Source organism: Colletotrichum tamarilloi (assembly GCF_030869305.1).
Source record: "Colletotrichum tamarilloi strain Tom-12 chromosome Unknown Scaffold_12.1, whole genome shotgun sequence".
NCBI lineage: Eukaryota > Fungi > Ascomycota > Sordariomycetes > Glomerellales > Glomerellaceae > Colletotrichum > Colletotrichum tamarilloi.
The window spans coordinates 270,845-287,114 of record NW_026849395.1 but is presented as its reverse complement, the minus strand read 5'-3'; the positions used below and the strand labels follow the sequence as shown (position 1 = coordinate 287,114).

Genomic DNA, 16,270 nt, shown 5'->3' with positions numbered 1-16,270 from the left:
CATATCCCTTCCATACGTTTACTTCTTATTCAAGACAAAAAGGTACTTGTCTGCCCATATGTCTCTCCCTACAATCCGAAGTACCTGTCTGAGGTCGTGTGCCTCTCTTCTGAGAAGCACGCGACCCTCGACAGCAGCGTCTCTGATGCGACCCATGTATTCCGCTGTCACGCAACCATTGCAGATGCGACACAGCTCGCATTCTCCCATGGGTACAACTTCTGCCAACCAAAGAAAGAAAGTCACACTTGGTTCTTTGCGCAGTCTGTACAAGAAGCGCGAGCCAATCACAGTCATGACTGCACACGACTTCCCCAGTGCCCACGTTGCCGACCATGCCGGCATGGATATTATCCTTGTGGGCGACAGCTTGGCCATGGTTGCGCTTGGTATGGAAGACACGAGTGAAGTTGTGGTAGAAGAAATGCTGCTTCATTGCCGCTCTGTCGCAAGAGCCACCAAGTCCGCATTTACTGTAAGTCTACTCTGGATCTAATCTGCAAATATCGTACTGATCCAAACTCAGGTTGGCGATTTACCCATGGGCAGCTATGAAATAGCTCCGGAACAGGCTCTGGAAACTGCCATCCGCTTCGTCAAAGAGGGCCGCGTGCAAGGCGTGAAGCTCGAGGGTGGCAAGGAGATGGCCCCCACAATCCAGAAGATCACGTCCGCGGGCATCCCCGTTCTCGCGCACGTGGGACTGACACCGCAACGGCAGAACGCCCTTGGCGGCTTCAGAGTGCAAGGCAAGACTTCCGACGGGGCCCTGAGGCTCCTTGAGGATGCACTCGCCGTACAAGAGGCCGGTGCTTTCGCCATGGTCATCGAGGCTGTTCCCGCTGAAGTCGCAGCACTTGTCACGGAAAAGCTCTCTGTCCCAACCATTGGCATCGGCGCCGGCAATGGCTGCTCCGGCCAGGTCTTGGTGCAAGTCGACATGACCGGAAACTTCCCTCCCGGCCGATTCCTGCCAAAGTTCGTCAAGAAGTACGGCGACGTCTGGAGCGAGAGTCTTCGTGCTATCGAGACCTATCGGGACGAGGTTAAGAGCCGACAGTATCCTGCACCCGAGCACACCTATCCCATCTCCAAGGAGGCGCTTGAGGAATTTACCAGCGCTTTGGAAAAGTTGTAAGGAGCTGACCGCGTTCGGTGGTCAATAGATCGTTGCTTTGCGTCACTTTCGTGCTGCATTACCGGTGTTTGGGAGTCTAGAAGGGGGAGGCATTTTCATCGTTGTTCAGCCATAGGATACCATGTAATAGCATACTTAATCTCAGCCGAAGGCTGGATTCATAGCATAAGAAATCACAAGCTGGCCGCTTGAATCTTTAAAACACTATCGCAAGCATGTAAGCATGTGCATCTGCCATTAGTAATAACTGCTTCATGGACGTACACTATGCAAGTTACCGACAATCTCGTCGAGGGAGGGGGCGAAAGAGTCATTGACGTAACAGAAGACGCTGTCTGTTTCTTGAAGCTTGAGCCTCTTGCGCAGATACCAGATGACAGTGTGGAAAGTCTGGGTAGATGAGATCTTGGCCACCCCTCGAGCGAGCGAGGGTGCACTTCCGACAGCCTTGAATTTGACGACGACCTTGTCTGAAGGATACTCGCCTGCGCTGCTCAGAGCAGAGGCCACATCGCGAGGTTGAGCTATCAGGATGGCTGAGGCGGACATGGTGAGTGGCACTTCCGGAGAGGCTGGGCGATCTGGAATGGAGGCAGGTGGAGGTGACGCCGAGTCTGACCTCGGGATGCCAGGCGACGATGGGGTAGCCATTTTCGGATGCTGCGTTGCTATCTAGAGTGGATGCGTGGTCAAAGAAGTATTAGATGAGTAAGTTAGGATAAGAATCGAAAGCAATGTTGAGCTAGCCGAGTCATCAGACACAGGGAGGTTGTTCGGATGAATAGATCGTAAAGAAAGGAAGGAGGTGAGGTTGGAGATGAAAGAGTGAGACTGGCCATTCATTGTGTGCTAGGTTTAGCAGGTGGTTGACCGGGGCCCCGTAAGTGGTTACTGCCTGAGTGCGCCCTGGGCGGGCTTGCCAGGCACCTCGAGCACCTCACCTCAAGAACCTTCTGTTCTCCAGATACGACTACACGCCCACCATCAATTACATACTTATCCAACGGAACTGTCTAGACCAATTTCGAACCGTCTCTTCATCATGGCCTCGCGATGCTACAGGCGACTGAAATTAAGAGCACCAAATCCGATAATCTCGTAGGCCAAAAAGTTTGGACAATAGGCTATCTGGCACCATGCATGCACGATGATCGCAGAGTACCGTACTTGGAGAGAATGATGCAGGAAATCGATGCAACGACCCTCGGCTTCAGGCGCGTAGCCCTGAATCGACGTCTCTCACTCTCACCGCATAAGCCGCGCCCATTACCTTACAGAGAGCACAATATGCCGTGAGCAACACTCGACCGAGCGAGCAATTTTTGACCACGCCTTCTGCCGCGGAGAGCCAACTCGTAGTCGGGCTACCAGTCGCAATTCACTTCTTCTCACTTCCCCTCTCCAGGCCTGCTTAGTGTCAGAGAGGCATCCAGACGTGACATAACCGTAAGAAGTCATCTCTGATTCACCTCACCTTCCTTATTCCTACGCCACACAATCACGAAGGAGATGCTGCTTGCCATTATGGCCATGGGCATATTTATAAGGCGCATTTTGTGCACTTTGGACTGTTTCTTTTCCCAAACATTCTTTTAATCAAGCAAGACTCAATTCCTAACCTTGCCTACAGAACTTGAACCCCTTTTAAGATCTTGATCTCGTCGTACCCCAGGGTCGCCCAAATCCACTAATATGGCAACAACACATGCTACGCTCGTGCGCAAGCAAACGCGTGATGTCAAAGACTTGGGAAGCTTGGCTTTTGTCTTTTCCTTAGACGGCTTGTATCTCGACGTTCCCGCCGTCATTGCTGTAGCGCGTCACGGGCTCGTTCCTCGCGTGAAGGATGACCAACTGATTCGAGACCGAATACGTCAGAGTATCAACGTCCTCGATCACCATGTGGAAAACGGCTGGGTCGTGTATGGCGTCAACACGGGCTTCGGCGGCAGCGCCGACTCACGGACGGAGCAGCTCAAGAAACTACAAATCTCTCTGCTCCAACACACCCAAAGCGCCATCATCGCCTCCTCTGACCTGACCGACAGTCAGGTTGATCAAGACGGACAGTCCCATGTTATTCCCACAGCTTAGGTGAAGGCCGCCATCGTAATCAGAGCGAACCAAAACCTCCGCGGCCATGGTGCCGTCAGGCTGGAGGTTATCGAGGCACTTCTCAGCCTTCTACGTCACGACATCACGCCGTTAATTCCTTTGCGAGGCACCATCTCGGCATCCGGGGACTTGATGCCCCTATCTTACATCGCGGGGACTCTGATTGGGGACCCCAACATTTCCGTCACCGTTGGTTCAGGCCTCAGCAGAAAAGTCATGTCTGCCCGCGATGCATTGAAACAATATGACATACAGTCTGTTGAGCTGCAGCCAAAGGAGGGTTTGGGCCTGATCAACGGGACTGCACCCTCTGCTGCCTTGGCTGCGTTGGTAATTCACGAAGCGAACCAACTCGCAGTCCTCGCCCAGGGGCTTACTGCTTTCACATCCGAATGCCTACTTGGTAACGTCGAGTGGACCAATGAGTTCATTCACAGAATTCGACCTCACGATGGACAGAAAGAGGTGGCCAACAATATTCGCAACTTCCTCAAGTCCTCCAAGTATGTGACTGGTCTGGAAGGTAAGAAGCGGACGGGCCAAGGTCTATGGCAGGACAGATACTCAACTCGAACCGCGCCACAGTGGATGGGTCCGTATCTCGAGGACCTTCAACTAGCATATAGGCAGATCCGGACCGAGCTAAACTCAACCTCCGACAACCCAGTCATCGACATAGGCGTTGTCGGCGATGTGGCCGCAGGTGATGTGTACTCTGGAGGCAACTTTCAAGCGACCGCCATCACCTCCGCCATGGACAAGACCAGAACGGCGCTGCAGATGATCGGGCGCATGCTCTTCTCGCAGTGCTCCGAGCTGATTAATCCGGCCACGAACAACGGTCTCGACCCGAACCTGGTCTTTGGAGACCCTGATCAGTCCTATACTATGAAGGGCATCGACGTCAACATGAGTGCCTACATGTCGGAGCTGGCTGCGCTCGCGCATCCTGTCTCATCACACGTCCAGTCGGCCGAGATGCACAACCAGGGCATCAACTCCCTTGCGTTCCTCTCAGGCCGCCGTACCATGGAGGCCGTCGATGTCTTATCACACATGTGTGCCGCTCATCTCCTTGTATGCTGCCAGGCAGCCGACTTGAGAGCCTATCACGAGAAATTCCTGTCTTCCATATCTTTGTTGCCTTCCGTGACGAACCTGGCCTCCTTGTTATCGGCAGACATGGACATCAAGAGCGAGGGTCAGACGACTGAGACAACGACGACAAGAATTGGGTTGGACGAGCTGGTAAGAGTGTGGTGGTACGGGGCAAACAAGTACAGCCACACCCAGCGCTGCTCGGTTGTCGCGTCCAAAGCCGCCTCCCACATCATGGACTCCTTAGCCCACGATGGATCTAGTTGCGTCTCATTGATGCAAGTCCTGGCCGTCCGAGACGAGTTCCGGCAGACCATGGAAGCGTGGGTCGCCGACCCATCCAACAACCCCAAATCGAACTACACGTACCCTGAAGGCCTAGGCCTAGGCTCTGCAGCGCTCCATGATTTCGTGCGCCAGGAATTGCAAGTTCATTTTCACCAGGGCCTTAGAGAAGAGCAGTCCAGTACAATTGGTACCAGCGTTTCAAAGATTTACGAGGCAATTCGCCAGGCCACCGTCGTTCAGAAACTGTTGCCCTGTCTCTTTCAAGAGGACGGAGAGTTGGGAAGATATATTTCCGAAACCCCGGCTGATAGCGGATCGCGGCCTCGCGGCTTCCCGAGCCATGCCCCGTTTGATGACCGGTACCTGCCGATGTCGCTGGTAAATGCGCGAGAACAAGAAAGACTGAAGAGGAAGCGGGAGGAGTAAGGTCTCGCGGTGACTTTGGCTCTTCACCTTTAGATATAAGATAGACATTGGCTAAACTCAGCCCCATTGAAATAAGAAGAAGTAGAATATTATTGAGTACTTGACACTGGATCCTGAGCACTGGAACGAGTTGTCAAGTGTTTGCGCATGATCCATGTGTGCATTTCAGTATAATATATCGCACTCAAAAGTGGCAATGAGCCGTCTGAAGCTCAACTCAAGCTGAAATAGAGCCAACCCCCAAGCATTCGACCTCCATTCTCTTTTCCTTCATCGACTCAACTATTGAAAGAACACGTTCTCATTAGTTGCACGGCTATATATGGACAGATTTTGGCTATTGAATGAAGCGTTGCGCGAAACAACACAGGTATGGTATAGCATGGTGTGTGTATTTGTTAGTTAGAGTCGAGCGGGATAGGCGGTCGTGCTTCAATAAGACAGACGCAGCCAAGCAGTCAAAAAAGACGATTTACACCTAACCAACCAACCAAACAAACCACCTCAAACCCTCAAAAAACAACAAATTCGCACAAAAACGACTTCATACGTCCCAAAGAGCAAAAGTAACTGTCCCTAGCAAGGCTCGAACTTGCGACCTTTGGATATCTCTAGATGATCTAGAGTCATATGGATGGATATGAGACCAACGCTCTACCGACTGAGCCATAGAGACTGAATTATGATCTTCCCGAACTGAAAGCGCACTATGATCCCCGCAAGCAAGACCCCGCTGGACAAAGTCCATACCAGCCCCACTAAACGAGGCCCGTGGGATGGTGGGGCATTCAGCGCGCGGTGCGGCACGCGCAATGCGCAGCACTAGGGACGTAGATGCATGGAAGCTTTTTCGCCTGACGTGTAACCGAGAGAACGAACGCGTGGGAAAACAGAACCGTCGGGTTCGTAAAAGCTATGTAGCTTGCGCATCGTCGAAACTTAATTCGCATGACGAGCCCCATCACTATGGAATGCCCATTGCTTCACCTCATTTCGGAGACGATGATTTTCAGGAACCGAAGTGGTCCTCAAACAAGTAACTTTGTGTTGTTCTGCCTACCTACCTATCTAGACCAAGCTTGGGCCGCTTGTAAGACGCTGGTACGCAGGCCGGTGCCTTTCTCGTGACGAGACTAGAATGAATACATAATAGCTTCTTGAAGTCGAGATCGTGGCTGTCAATGCACCCCCGGAATCCGGAGATTTGATGTACTTGTTAGTTCGTTGCGTGCTCGAAGGATCTGACACTTAATAGATCTTGGTCTCCAAACTGACCCGGTGACATAATCAAAGCCTGGAATGCACGATGACATTCATCTAGGATACGATGGGGTGTATGAAATGCTTGAATTATCCTCAACGCCTTGTCTGAATAACACAAACACCCGGGCTGCTTCACGGCACCCGCAGCATCCTACTTTCCCAAACCATGCAGCTTTTTTTTCGTGTTCAACGTACAATATACACAAGCATAGACTGTTCAATGTGATATCTACACCGTGGTTCATTAAGACCCGCCGTCCTAGTTTCTCCTCCTATCGCATGTACGGCCCCTGGTGGTAATGATGCTGATGGCCGACAATGTGCCGCCGCCCTGCCCGCGCCCAAAAGAAAATAAAAGGAAAATTGAGCCGTCGTGGTATAAGATAATCCATGCCAAACGCCACTGTGCATGCAATGATATCAATGCGAGCCGACCTATTAGTGAAAGACGAAGTGAAGAGAAAATAAACATGACCGGAAACCAAACATGGTTTCATGTTGGACAGTCTACTGGTATCATTGATTCCACAACAGTGGAACGTATCCGTAGCTTTTTGATGATAATGCGCCGTGCATTGCAGCGGCAAGTGGGGGATCGAGAAGAACATTGGGAAGCAGGGCAGAGTCGGTGTCAAAGTGTTGGGCGACATGACGAGGAGTCCATGGGTTGGCCTGGTCTACAAGGAGTCGTCCGTGTATTCGTCGTCGCGTGAGTGTTTAGATCGGTATCTGGGAACCCGGCCCAGTTGGCTGAGAAGGTCGTCCAGCTCGGCCCAGTTGTCAGTATTTTCGGCAAACTTGCGATGCTTGCGTGTGAGAATGTGCTTCGAGCTGTTAGCGTGACAGTATTATTATTCAAGTCCCACTCTCCACATACCTCGTCGAAATCCTTAAATTTGTCCTGGCAGTTCTCACAGTAGCCCGGCTTCAGGTCGCGCTTGCTTTTAGCCGGCGGAGCCTGTGTCTTTGAGCTGGTTCTCGAGAGCTTGGAGCTCTGCTTCTCGGCGTCCTCCTCAATGAGCTCCATACGCCTGCTGGTGGTTCGAGAAACACTAGTAGATCTGGTAGACGTCGCTTCCAGAGACATCTCCGTGAGCCGCCGGGAGCTGGCGTCTTGGGGAACGGGTGCACCCCGCTGCAACACCTTGCGTTGCAAACCATGCACCTCCTTACTCGTACCGGCCTTGGCTCCGTTGATGCCAGAGGTGGACGAGATCATGTTCGACCGGATAGCCGAAGTCACATTTGACGGCTGCAATCCAGAGGCGACGGGCTCGCCGGCCAAGAAACGCCCGTTGCCAGTCCGTCCAGTGAAAGCATGTTGAGTCCGGCCGAAATCAATGGGGTTTGATACCACGGCCTTGGGAGGGTTGAACACATCCATAGGCTTCATGGCAGCCCGCAACTTGTTCTGGCCCTCTTGCATCTCAGAAAGCGAGCGCTTACCAATGGCTGCCTTTGGCGCAGGCACTTCGGGAGGCTGGAGAGACGGGCTCTCCTTGGCCGCAGGTTTGGCGACACGCTCCTTGTGTTCCTTTGGATCCTTTTGCTGCGTTGACGGTTTCCTGCTGGGCCGTTCAACGGGTTCTGGCTCCTCGACAAATGGGCATCGGCCCTCGGTAACAGTCCTGAACTGCGGCCACTCGCCGTGGTACTTGTTATTGACCTTGGGATACTCCCGCACCATGATAGGCTTCTGCTTCTCGTCAATGTCGTAGATGTAGATATATGGCCCCTTGAAGTTGATCATTTCCCGGCTCGTGACAGCATCCGAGGGACCGTTCAGCCGCTCATGCTGCAATAGCTGCAACAGACCGGGCTCCTCTGTAGCCTTCTTTGTCCCTACGTTTCTTGCAGAATCGCGGTTGGCGCCATATGCCGCGACGACATGCGGGTCAGGCTCCAGCAAAAACTGCAATATCCTCTGGAACTTTTCCACCGGCCAAATCTTCTTTCCCATGTCCCGAGCCTTGTGAAGAACATCGTTGCTCTGGGTTGATCTCGTCCTCCGGGTTCTGTCATCGTGAGCTTGAGCTCGCCTCGAGGTCGTCTCTAGCAGAAGACGTCTTCGTGCATCGGTAGACCGGTCGAGAAGGGAAGGGTTGATGGTTTGAGGCTGCTCCTCGAGTTCGGCGTCGTGTGCAGCAGCTTGCACGTCTTCCTGCGCAGGTATCGGTCGGGCGGTCACTATGTGGGTGATGCTACTAGAGAAGAATCGTTCGTCTCTCTACACAAGAAGTTGTCAGTGGATAGAAGCCAACAACATGATGGCTGGCAAGCTTTGCACATACGGCTCCAAGAGACTGGGCTTGACGGGTAAGCTTGGCCCTCTGGTCTTCCGGGACACTATCAAAGTAAAAGACCATCTTGGGAAACCTCCCGCGGTACTCTGCCTGCCATTGGCGGATCCTCTCGACGTTACTAGAGTCATCGTGGTGTGTTGATCGTTCCTTTGTTATGGGACGGCCGACTCGCTGGGGAAGCTGGGAAGCCTTTGTGACCTTGGAGGGCGACCGAAGCTGACGCGAGCCGACATTTTCGACAACCTGCTTCTTGAACGGGGGCGGCTGGGCGTAGAGCTCCTCCCGTTGGATGTTGGCATGAGAGCGCTTCTGTTTGGCGTGAGCCAGAGCAGAAGCGGCTCTCAAGGGTGAATTGACCACATTGGGGTTGCTAGACAAAGGCGTTCGTCTGGTGGACATGGCCGAAGGAGGGATGGGATTCGGTGATAGGGATATGGCTGCCATAAAAATGCCCAATCAATATGTTTGATGTGAGAAGGCTGTTGAAATATTATCGGTCGGGTCTGAGTGGTTCGGAGGCGCTGCAAATGAGAGAGAGGACGAGACAGAACGTGAGTATCTGTGTTGGTGGTTGTGGTGGCTGCGAGAGGCGGGGGGGGTTTGCTGCTCTGTGGACAAGCACGCGACGTGGGAGGCTACTACACGTCGCTCACGCGTTCCAACAGAGACCGTGTCGACAAGTTCACCAAGACATTGAAGACGGAGTTTGAGCCCAGAAGAAGTTGCAAAAAACCACACGAGTGGAAGAGAAAGGAGGAGGAGGGGAGGGTATCGTCGTCGGAGTCGTCGTGAAGGGCAGCACCTGAGAGGTGTGTGGTGAATGTGCAGAGGAAAGAGCTTTCTTAATCAAGAGAGTGGTTGGTGTTGTGTGTGTGTGTGCGTGTGTGTGTGGTGGGAACACTGGGAAGAGAGGCTCCCCCCCGTCGTCCACTCTTACCAGACCGTGGCCCCCCCGGGCTTACCCAAGGACCCATGGCCAGGACCCAAGTCGCGCTTGACGAGTTTGGGAGGGGAACAACAGCGCTAATCCCAGTTGGACTCGCCCAAAAACACGCACGGGCCAGACCTCTCTCCAGCAACCGGCCAAATTTGCTTGGCCCAGCGCGTCTTGCCAGTCAGCGGTCGCAGTGGATGCAGCCGCTGTAGTACAGGCATAGCTCGCTATAATTCCGGGCATGGTCCCTACCTAGGTAGGTATGGTAAGGTCCCCAATTTTAGTGAACCTCTCTACCTTACCTTACCTAACCTACCTTAGGTACCTAGGGAAGATGAGAACCCAAGGCCCACCTCCCGTCAACAATAACAACCTCTCGGGCAAGGCACCTGGGTGCTAGGCGACAGGCTGTCTGCGGGTGGATAAAGGTGACAGGCTTGCAGACGATGGAAATTGGATGGAGCTGCCAGTGTGGAAAAACAATAAGAAAATCTTGCTGCTTCTGGGGCCATGTTGGGGTCCATTCCCCGGTGCATCTTGCATCTTGCCTACGCAATGTGTTCGACAGTGACCATCATAACCATGTCTTGACGGGCGGGCATTCGCATCTTGTCAGGTACCTTTTCACGCTTCAGATAACCTTGAAAAGTTGACATAATACACCACTACCTACGCAGTATGTACTCCTTACACAGATACAGGTAGTATACGTTCTACCATGTCCATACAGATTTGCAGCAGGGTGGCTGGACGGAATAAGCTATGGGATGTATAATAATACGCATGCAGATGCAAAACATGGCCTGCATGCCTTCACTAAATACATAAAAATAACTTATACACAAGCTCTCATTTTCACTGCAAATTCTCATCCACTCGTCATTGTGGCACGATACCTAAAAGGGGGGGGAGCATCTAGGTTACCCCGTCTCACAAAGTCCGCTTGCGCTCGCCATTGACGAGTCAGCAGTGAGCAGGCACCTTCACAAATTCTCCTGCACCGTATCCGTCCATACCTTGTGGTTAGCACCTCCGGTAATGACCTCATCCGAACCGTAGAGCCCGTCCATTTTCCGCATCCACCAAAACCTCCCTTGTCTGACTCTCTCTCTCACCTCGCACCCACCACTCACATCACAAGTGACTATACCCGGTCATGAACGTCTCACGGCCGGTGAGCCGCGCCCTCCGTGCCGTCCCGCGGTTACGCCCGGCATCGCCATGGCGGCGGCCTCTACCACCCTCCGCCTCCGGTGCCGTCGCCGGCCGTCAGCTCCGGCCCTACTCCGACGTCTCTGCCGCCGATCTGCAGTTCGGCCAGCCCGTACATGAGACTCACCCTCACATTCTCAAGGCTGGAGAGAGTAAGTCAGCTCTCACCATTCTCACTCACACATCTTTTCATCTCATGATTGCCTGCCTACCTCAAGTGAATCTCATAGGAATGGCCCATGAGAACAAAGATATCTTACATCCTCAACCTATACCTTAAACTAACACCCGCCTCCAGTCACACCAGGCATAACAGCCCAAGAATACCACGACCGCCGCGCCCGCCTCGCCGAGCGTCTTCCGGACAACGCCGTCGCCGTCCTCGCCGCCGCAGACCTCAAATACCGCTCCGGCGCCGTCTTCTTCCCCTACCGCCAAGACTCCAACTTCCTCTACCTCACCGGCTGGAACGAGGGCGACTCGGTCGCCGTCATCCGCAAGACCGGCAAGGACTACGGCGACTACGAGTTCCACCTCTTCGCCAGGCCCAAAGAGCCCGTCGCGGAACAATGGATGGGCGCCCGCAACGGCGTCCAGGCCGCCCTCGACATCTTCAACGCTGACAAGGCAGACGACATTGCCCGCATCGACCGCTGCCTCCCCGAGATCCTCAAGGGCGCGAGTCGGGTCTACAACGACATCCCGAGGCCCGGCAACGAACAGAACTCGGCCAGCAACGGCAGCAGCAAGCTCGTAGCCAGCCTCATGAACTCGGACAAGTCCTGGTTCCCCTCCGTCCGGATCCCGCTCTACCCCGTCATCAACCAGCTGCGCGCCATCAAATCCCCCGCCGAGATTGCCAACATGCGCCGCGCGGGCCAAATCTCCGGCCGCGTCATCACGGACGCCATGCACCGGTCCTGGACCAGAGAAAAAGACCTCCACGCCTTTTTGGACTACCGCTTCGCCGCCGACGGCTGCGACGGCCCGGCCTACGTCCCCGTCGTCGCGGGCGGACGCAACGGCCTCTGCATCCACTACGTCGTCAACAACAACACGATCCCCCAGGACGAAATGCTCCTCGTCGACGCGGGCGGCGAGTACGGCACCTACATCACCGACATCTCCCGCACCTGGCCCGCCGCGGGCAAATTCTCCCCCGCGCAACGAGACCTCTACGAGGCTGTCCTCACGGTTCAGCGGTCCAGCGTCGCGCTCTGCCGCGAGGACGCCAACCTTTCTCTAGATGAAATCCACGAGCACACCTCGGCGGGCCTGCTCGATCAGCTGAAGAGCCTCGGCTTCGAGGGCGTCACGTCGCGCGACGTCGACGTGCTCTTCCCCCATCACGTGGGGCACTACGTCGGGCTGGACGTGCACGACGTCCCCGGCTACGGGCGGCGGACGCCCCTGAGGAAGGGCCACTGCGTGACGATCGAGCCGGGCATCTACGTCCCGGACACGGACCGGTGGCCGGAGCATTTCAGGGGTATGGGCGTGCGGATTGAGGATAGCATCTGCGTGGACGAGACGTCGCCGTATATCCTGACGACGGAGGCCGTGAAGGAGGTTGCTGATATTGAGGCTCTGAGAGACTAGTGCAGAAGAAAAGGGTGGGTTGTGCAGACGGGTTGTGTGGTGTGGTGTACCAACATTTGTGAAACCCTGTAAACCTCCGTGTATCCATCGCTGTAACAATAAAGTAACGATACCAAAGTGGCACCATAGAATGGTGCCGTTACACAAAGAGAAGCCATTCCGCTTTTGCTGCTTGAGCATCGCCCCGTTTCGTCCACCTGAGAAGTCGCAAGAGATGGGACACTTGTGTGCTTGCAGTGTAGTCTCGCACTAGGCTGGCATCTCGTATGAGGATTTTCTCCACTAGATGGGATCAGGACCCTTGTTTGCTATCGGAGCTTCGAAGGCCAGAGGGAAAAGCTCGTCGTTCCCAGCATAGACCTGGTGGGGCTGGTTCCTGTGCATCAGCACTGGCCCTGTTCGCCTTCTCGAAACTGAGTCTTCAGGTAGGGTTGGTCAAAGGCCATATTGATCGGCTGATGCTTCTGATGCAGAAGAAAATGAAGCTATTCTCATCGCGGTGTAGGTGGTCAGTGTGAAATGTGTGCCGAGTTGTCGTCTTAATCAGTGGCGACTGAGTATTCGCCATTCGCCTAGAATAACTAGTGTTGATTGGGTAAAGTGAGGTTGAGCGTTGAGATGTTTCAACCATCATTTCTTGGAAAAGCCGCTACTGGCGATTTTGTTGCCGGGCAGTAATGGCATCGCCTTCAAGAGTAGTTAGGAACTATGACGTTTAAAGACGGGGAAAATCCAGGAGGTCTCGCGTCCTCATTCAGAACCGCAGGAACGGTAGCTGGTAAGATCATCCTAAAATCAGGGAGAAGTTTGTGGTTTTTCCTTTTGACTGATACTTCTTGTTTCGAGGGGGCCACTGCCTTCGAGCCTGGACTCATTCACACCGAAGTTCATCTGAACTCGAAAAGCCTCAGACCCCACACATCACCAGGCATATGAATCACTCTAGTGGTCAATAACCCCATATTCTCATTCCCCAAAGAGCTCCATTCGATTCTGAACGCAGTAAAATATTTCATTGCAGGTCTGATAACCTGTGATTATTCTTAACATGCCCACTCATTCCTCGTAGATTGACCACAATCGTATATTTTGGGGGGCAAATCGCAGCCCATGACAAACGTAATATGTACAGTTCGCAATCGTAATGCGTCATGTGATGAGAGGGGGGAAGATTCTTTTAACAGAAACCTCTTGGATCGAACAGCGTCCTGCTGTAGTTCGGCATGGGGAAGGGCTGCCGAGCCTGCGCGCTCAAGAGCTGCTCAAAGGCCTGCAGGCGCCTCGCGAGTTCCTGGTGCTCACGCATAATGGCCTTGTTCCTTCGTTCTAGATAGTGTATATATTCAGTCGCCTTCGTGAGGACGGTGCCCTTCCGATGAGTGTAAGTAAATGATTTCGCGCTTGTCAAATAGGGGAAAACACTCCAGCTTACCTTGCTAACTTTGGGGCCGCGCTGCGATTGGCTGTCAACCTCAGCATCTTCACCACCTCCTTCCTCAGGTATTGACCTCAAGGACGGCACCGCGTCGCGCAGCTCCGAGATTCTGTCTTTGAGATTGGTACGGTACTTTCTCTCAATGTCGTTGTGTGCCGTTCGATCACCAGCCTTGACTTTGTCTTTCGACTTTTCAGATACGCCAGTGGCATTAGTGGTGCTCCGTGATACTTGCGGCCTCTGGGTGCCGGGCTCCTCCTTAATGGGAGCCTTTTCCTTTTGCTTGCCCTTGTGAGGAGCCGATTGCTCGGGGTCGTTGGCCGGGTCGTTCATGCTGCCTGACGCCATAGTAGCATCGAAGTTCTCCAAGCTCGCAAATTCCGGACCAAGATCTGCTCCGACACCAAACCCCATGCCGGATCCCAGACTGGTTGAAGATCGCCCCGTGTTGAGCGCTATTGCTAGCAAGCGTCGCTGTTCAGGGTCAAGCATAGGCGCACCCATGGCACCCATTCCCCCCATTCCAAAAAGGGGGTTCATCCTTAGCCCAGGCGCAGGCTTTTCCCAGCTCAAGGGTGTTGAGTAAAGGCCCTCCCTAGGTGGTACTTCCTGAGGCGGCTGAGAATCAATCTTCCCGAGCTGATCGCCGAGGTTCATTGATTCCAAAAAGTCCTCATCATCAGAAAGGGCATTGTCCAGCGCAGCGTCATCCATGAAGTCCTCTGGTTTGAACACAGGGTTGGTGTATAAACCGGCACCCAGGCCAGGTGTAGTCGACATGGGGTTCAGGCGATTCGCAGCGGGCCTAGCAAATGTCACTTCGTTAGCTTTTCTTTGATGATCAGTAAATTGTCCTTGGCTCAAACTATCTTACCTAGGCCGGTAATTCGGGGTAGGGTTGCTACGCCTTGAAAAGTCGATCTCAAAGCTTCCACCAAGCTTCTGTTCCTCATCATCGTCGAATTGGATCCAGTAGTCGACCGATTCCAATGCAGCAGCCTCCGAGTCGACCTTGGTCCGTTTCCGTGCATGGCCATCTCTCCGCCGGGGATCTTGGTTCGGCGCAGCGCGGCTCGGTAAGCCTGAATTTCTTTGTTGACCACCATGGTTGAACTGCATTTGAGTTGGCATGGCGCCGAGCCCAAAGTTCGTGCTGGCAGGCGATGCCTGAGCAAAGGAAGGCAACGAACCAGAGGGGCCATTGGACGTCGACTCAGAGTTTGCAGGGTCGCCGCCTAAGGACTCCCACAAGGAGTTATCCGGCGCATTTCTGGCAGCACCTGTGGCGGATGACTCGGCAGTCTGCTCGGCCGAGTTTGTCGTCTGGTTGTTGGGGACAGCAAAGTAGTCGAGGTTTTTGAGAAAGTTGGGGTCCATCACAACGCCAGCATTTCGGCCCCCGAAACGTCGGCGGTCGTCGATCTAGAAATCGATATATGCAATGTAGAGTGGATGTACAGCGGCTCGATCGCTTGCCGAATAATCCTTAAGCAGTTGAGGCCCGGGCCTCGTACGCTTCTTGGTCGGTGAAAGAGTTTGGCGACTCAAGATGGTCAGTCGTACGACCTCGTGTAGCCAATCAAGGCAATGTAGTCGTCCAATGGCAGCGAAGGCGATGGGGACAAGCAGCGAGCAACAGTCGTCGGGGTCGGCTTTGGCAAGGGAGGCAGGGCAGGACGCAGTGGATGAGCAGAGACGGTCGTTCGCGTTCGTGTACCGTCAAAAGTGTGTCGCTCGCGCAATAGACAGCAGTCAAGGCGGGAATTTCGCTTATTAGGATCAGCAAAGGTTCGAATCGTTCAAAGAATTGTTTGGCCTTTGTGAGTAGTCTTGTGATGGCGCAAGAGGCAAACGAGAAGCACGGGGACGGACAATAACAAGATCCATCAAACACGGGGAAGGACGAGAAAAGAGTTGAGGGTTGGGGGAGAGGAATATGTGGAGGCAAGGACGAAAATGACTGGTCACACCTTACGTATCCAACAAGGGATCTGTGGGAGACTGCAGGAGGTTTACGGAGGCGGGAGGAAAAAGTTGAGCGGTTCAGGTGATTTGATAGTGGTGGTGGTGCTGTTGGAAACTGCGGCAGTTCGTAGGAGAGCAGTCCGAGAACCGCGACTCGCAGGAGACAGCTGGAGCTCTGTAGCGGAAGGACGAAGACAAAAGTCGGCTGATATTCAAAGACAGGAAAAGTGACCCGCGCCGGATTCCGTGAGGGAGGGGGGGATTGACTCGAATTGACTCGGGCCAGGGCGGCCGAGTAGGCAAAAAAACTACTCCGGCAGAAAAGTGTGCAAAGGTTTGGCAATTGGGCGGGAAAGAACGATGCAGGATCGGGAGGAATGGCCTGACATCGAATTTGCCAGTGGCCGGGGCACACTGGCTGAGCGTATCAAAAATCGACCACTTCATCTTGACAATCGTATGATGAACGAGGCTGCTGGAGGGGAGTCGTGCGA

At 53.8% G+C, this 16,270-nt stretch overlaps 6 protein-coding genes across 6 annotated transcripts; 3 read left to right on the top strand and 3 right to left on the bottom strand.

Moving 5' to 3' along the window:
* Positions 1-208: 208 nt before the first annotated feature.
* Positions 209-1,138, top strand: CTAM01_04906 (ketopantoate hydroxymethyltransferase; the record flags this gene model as incomplete). The annotated part of the gene is made up of 2 exons (XM_060520936.1): positions 209-475; positions 527-1,138. The coding sequence occupies 2 exons, from the start codon at positions 209-211 to the stop codon at positions 1,136-1,138; spliced, it is 879 nt and encodes a 292-aa protein (XP_060384305.1).
* Positions 1,139-1,279: 141 nt separating this feature from the next.
* Positions 1,280-1,789, bottom strand: CTAM01_04905 (ubiquitin-like autophagy protein Apg12; the record flags this gene model as incomplete). Its single annotated transcript, XM_060520935.1, has 2 exons — positions 1,280-1,342; positions 1,403-1,789. 2 exons carry the CDS (start codon positions 1,787-1,789, stop codon positions 1,280-1,282), a joined length of 450 nt encoding a protein of 149 aa, XP_060384304.1.
* A 1,041-nt stretch (positions 1,790-2,830) lies between these two features.
* On the top strand, positions 2,831-5,065 carry CTAM01_04904 (phenylalanine ammonia-lyase; the record flags this gene model as incomplete). The annotated part of the gene is made up of 2 exons (XM_060520934.1): positions 2,831-3,190; positions 3,233-5,065. The coding sequence occupies 2 exons, from the start codon at positions 2,831-2,833 to the stop codon at positions 5,063-5,065; spliced, it is 2,193 nt and encodes a 730-aa protein (XP_060384303.1).
* Positions 5,066-7,005: 1,940 nt separating this feature from the next.
* CTAM01_04903 (Dfp1/Him1) lies at positions 7,006-9,030 on the bottom strand (the record flags this gene model as incomplete). Its single annotated transcript, XM_060520933.1, has 3 exons — positions 7,006-7,152; positions 7,206-8,555; positions 8,620-9,030. 3 exons carry the CDS (start codon positions 9,028-9,030, stop codon positions 7,006-7,008), a joined length of 1,908 nt encoding a protein of 635 aa, XP_060384302.1.
* A 1,691-nt stretch (positions 9,031-10,721) lies between these two features.
* CTAM01_04902 (metallopeptidase family M24) lies at positions 10,722-12,376 on the top strand (the record flags this gene model as incomplete). The annotated part of the gene is made up of 2 exons (XM_060520932.1): positions 10,722-10,929; positions 11,076-12,376. The coding sequence occupies 2 exons, from the start codon at positions 10,722-10,724 to the stop codon at positions 12,374-12,376; spliced, it is 1,509 nt and encodes a 502-aa protein (XP_060384301.1).
* Positions 12,377-13,553: 1,177 nt separating this feature from the next.
* CTAM01_04901 (helix-loop-helix DNA-binding domain-containing protein) lies at positions 13,554-15,188 on the bottom strand (the record flags this gene model as incomplete). Its single annotated transcript, XM_060520931.1, has 3 exons — positions 13,554-13,745; positions 13,809-14,616; positions 14,686-15,188. 3 exons carry the CDS (start codon positions 15,186-15,188, stop codon positions 13,554-13,556), a joined length of 1,503 nt encoding a protein of 500 aa, XP_060384300.1.
* Positions 15,189-16,270: the final 1,082 nt, after the last annotated feature.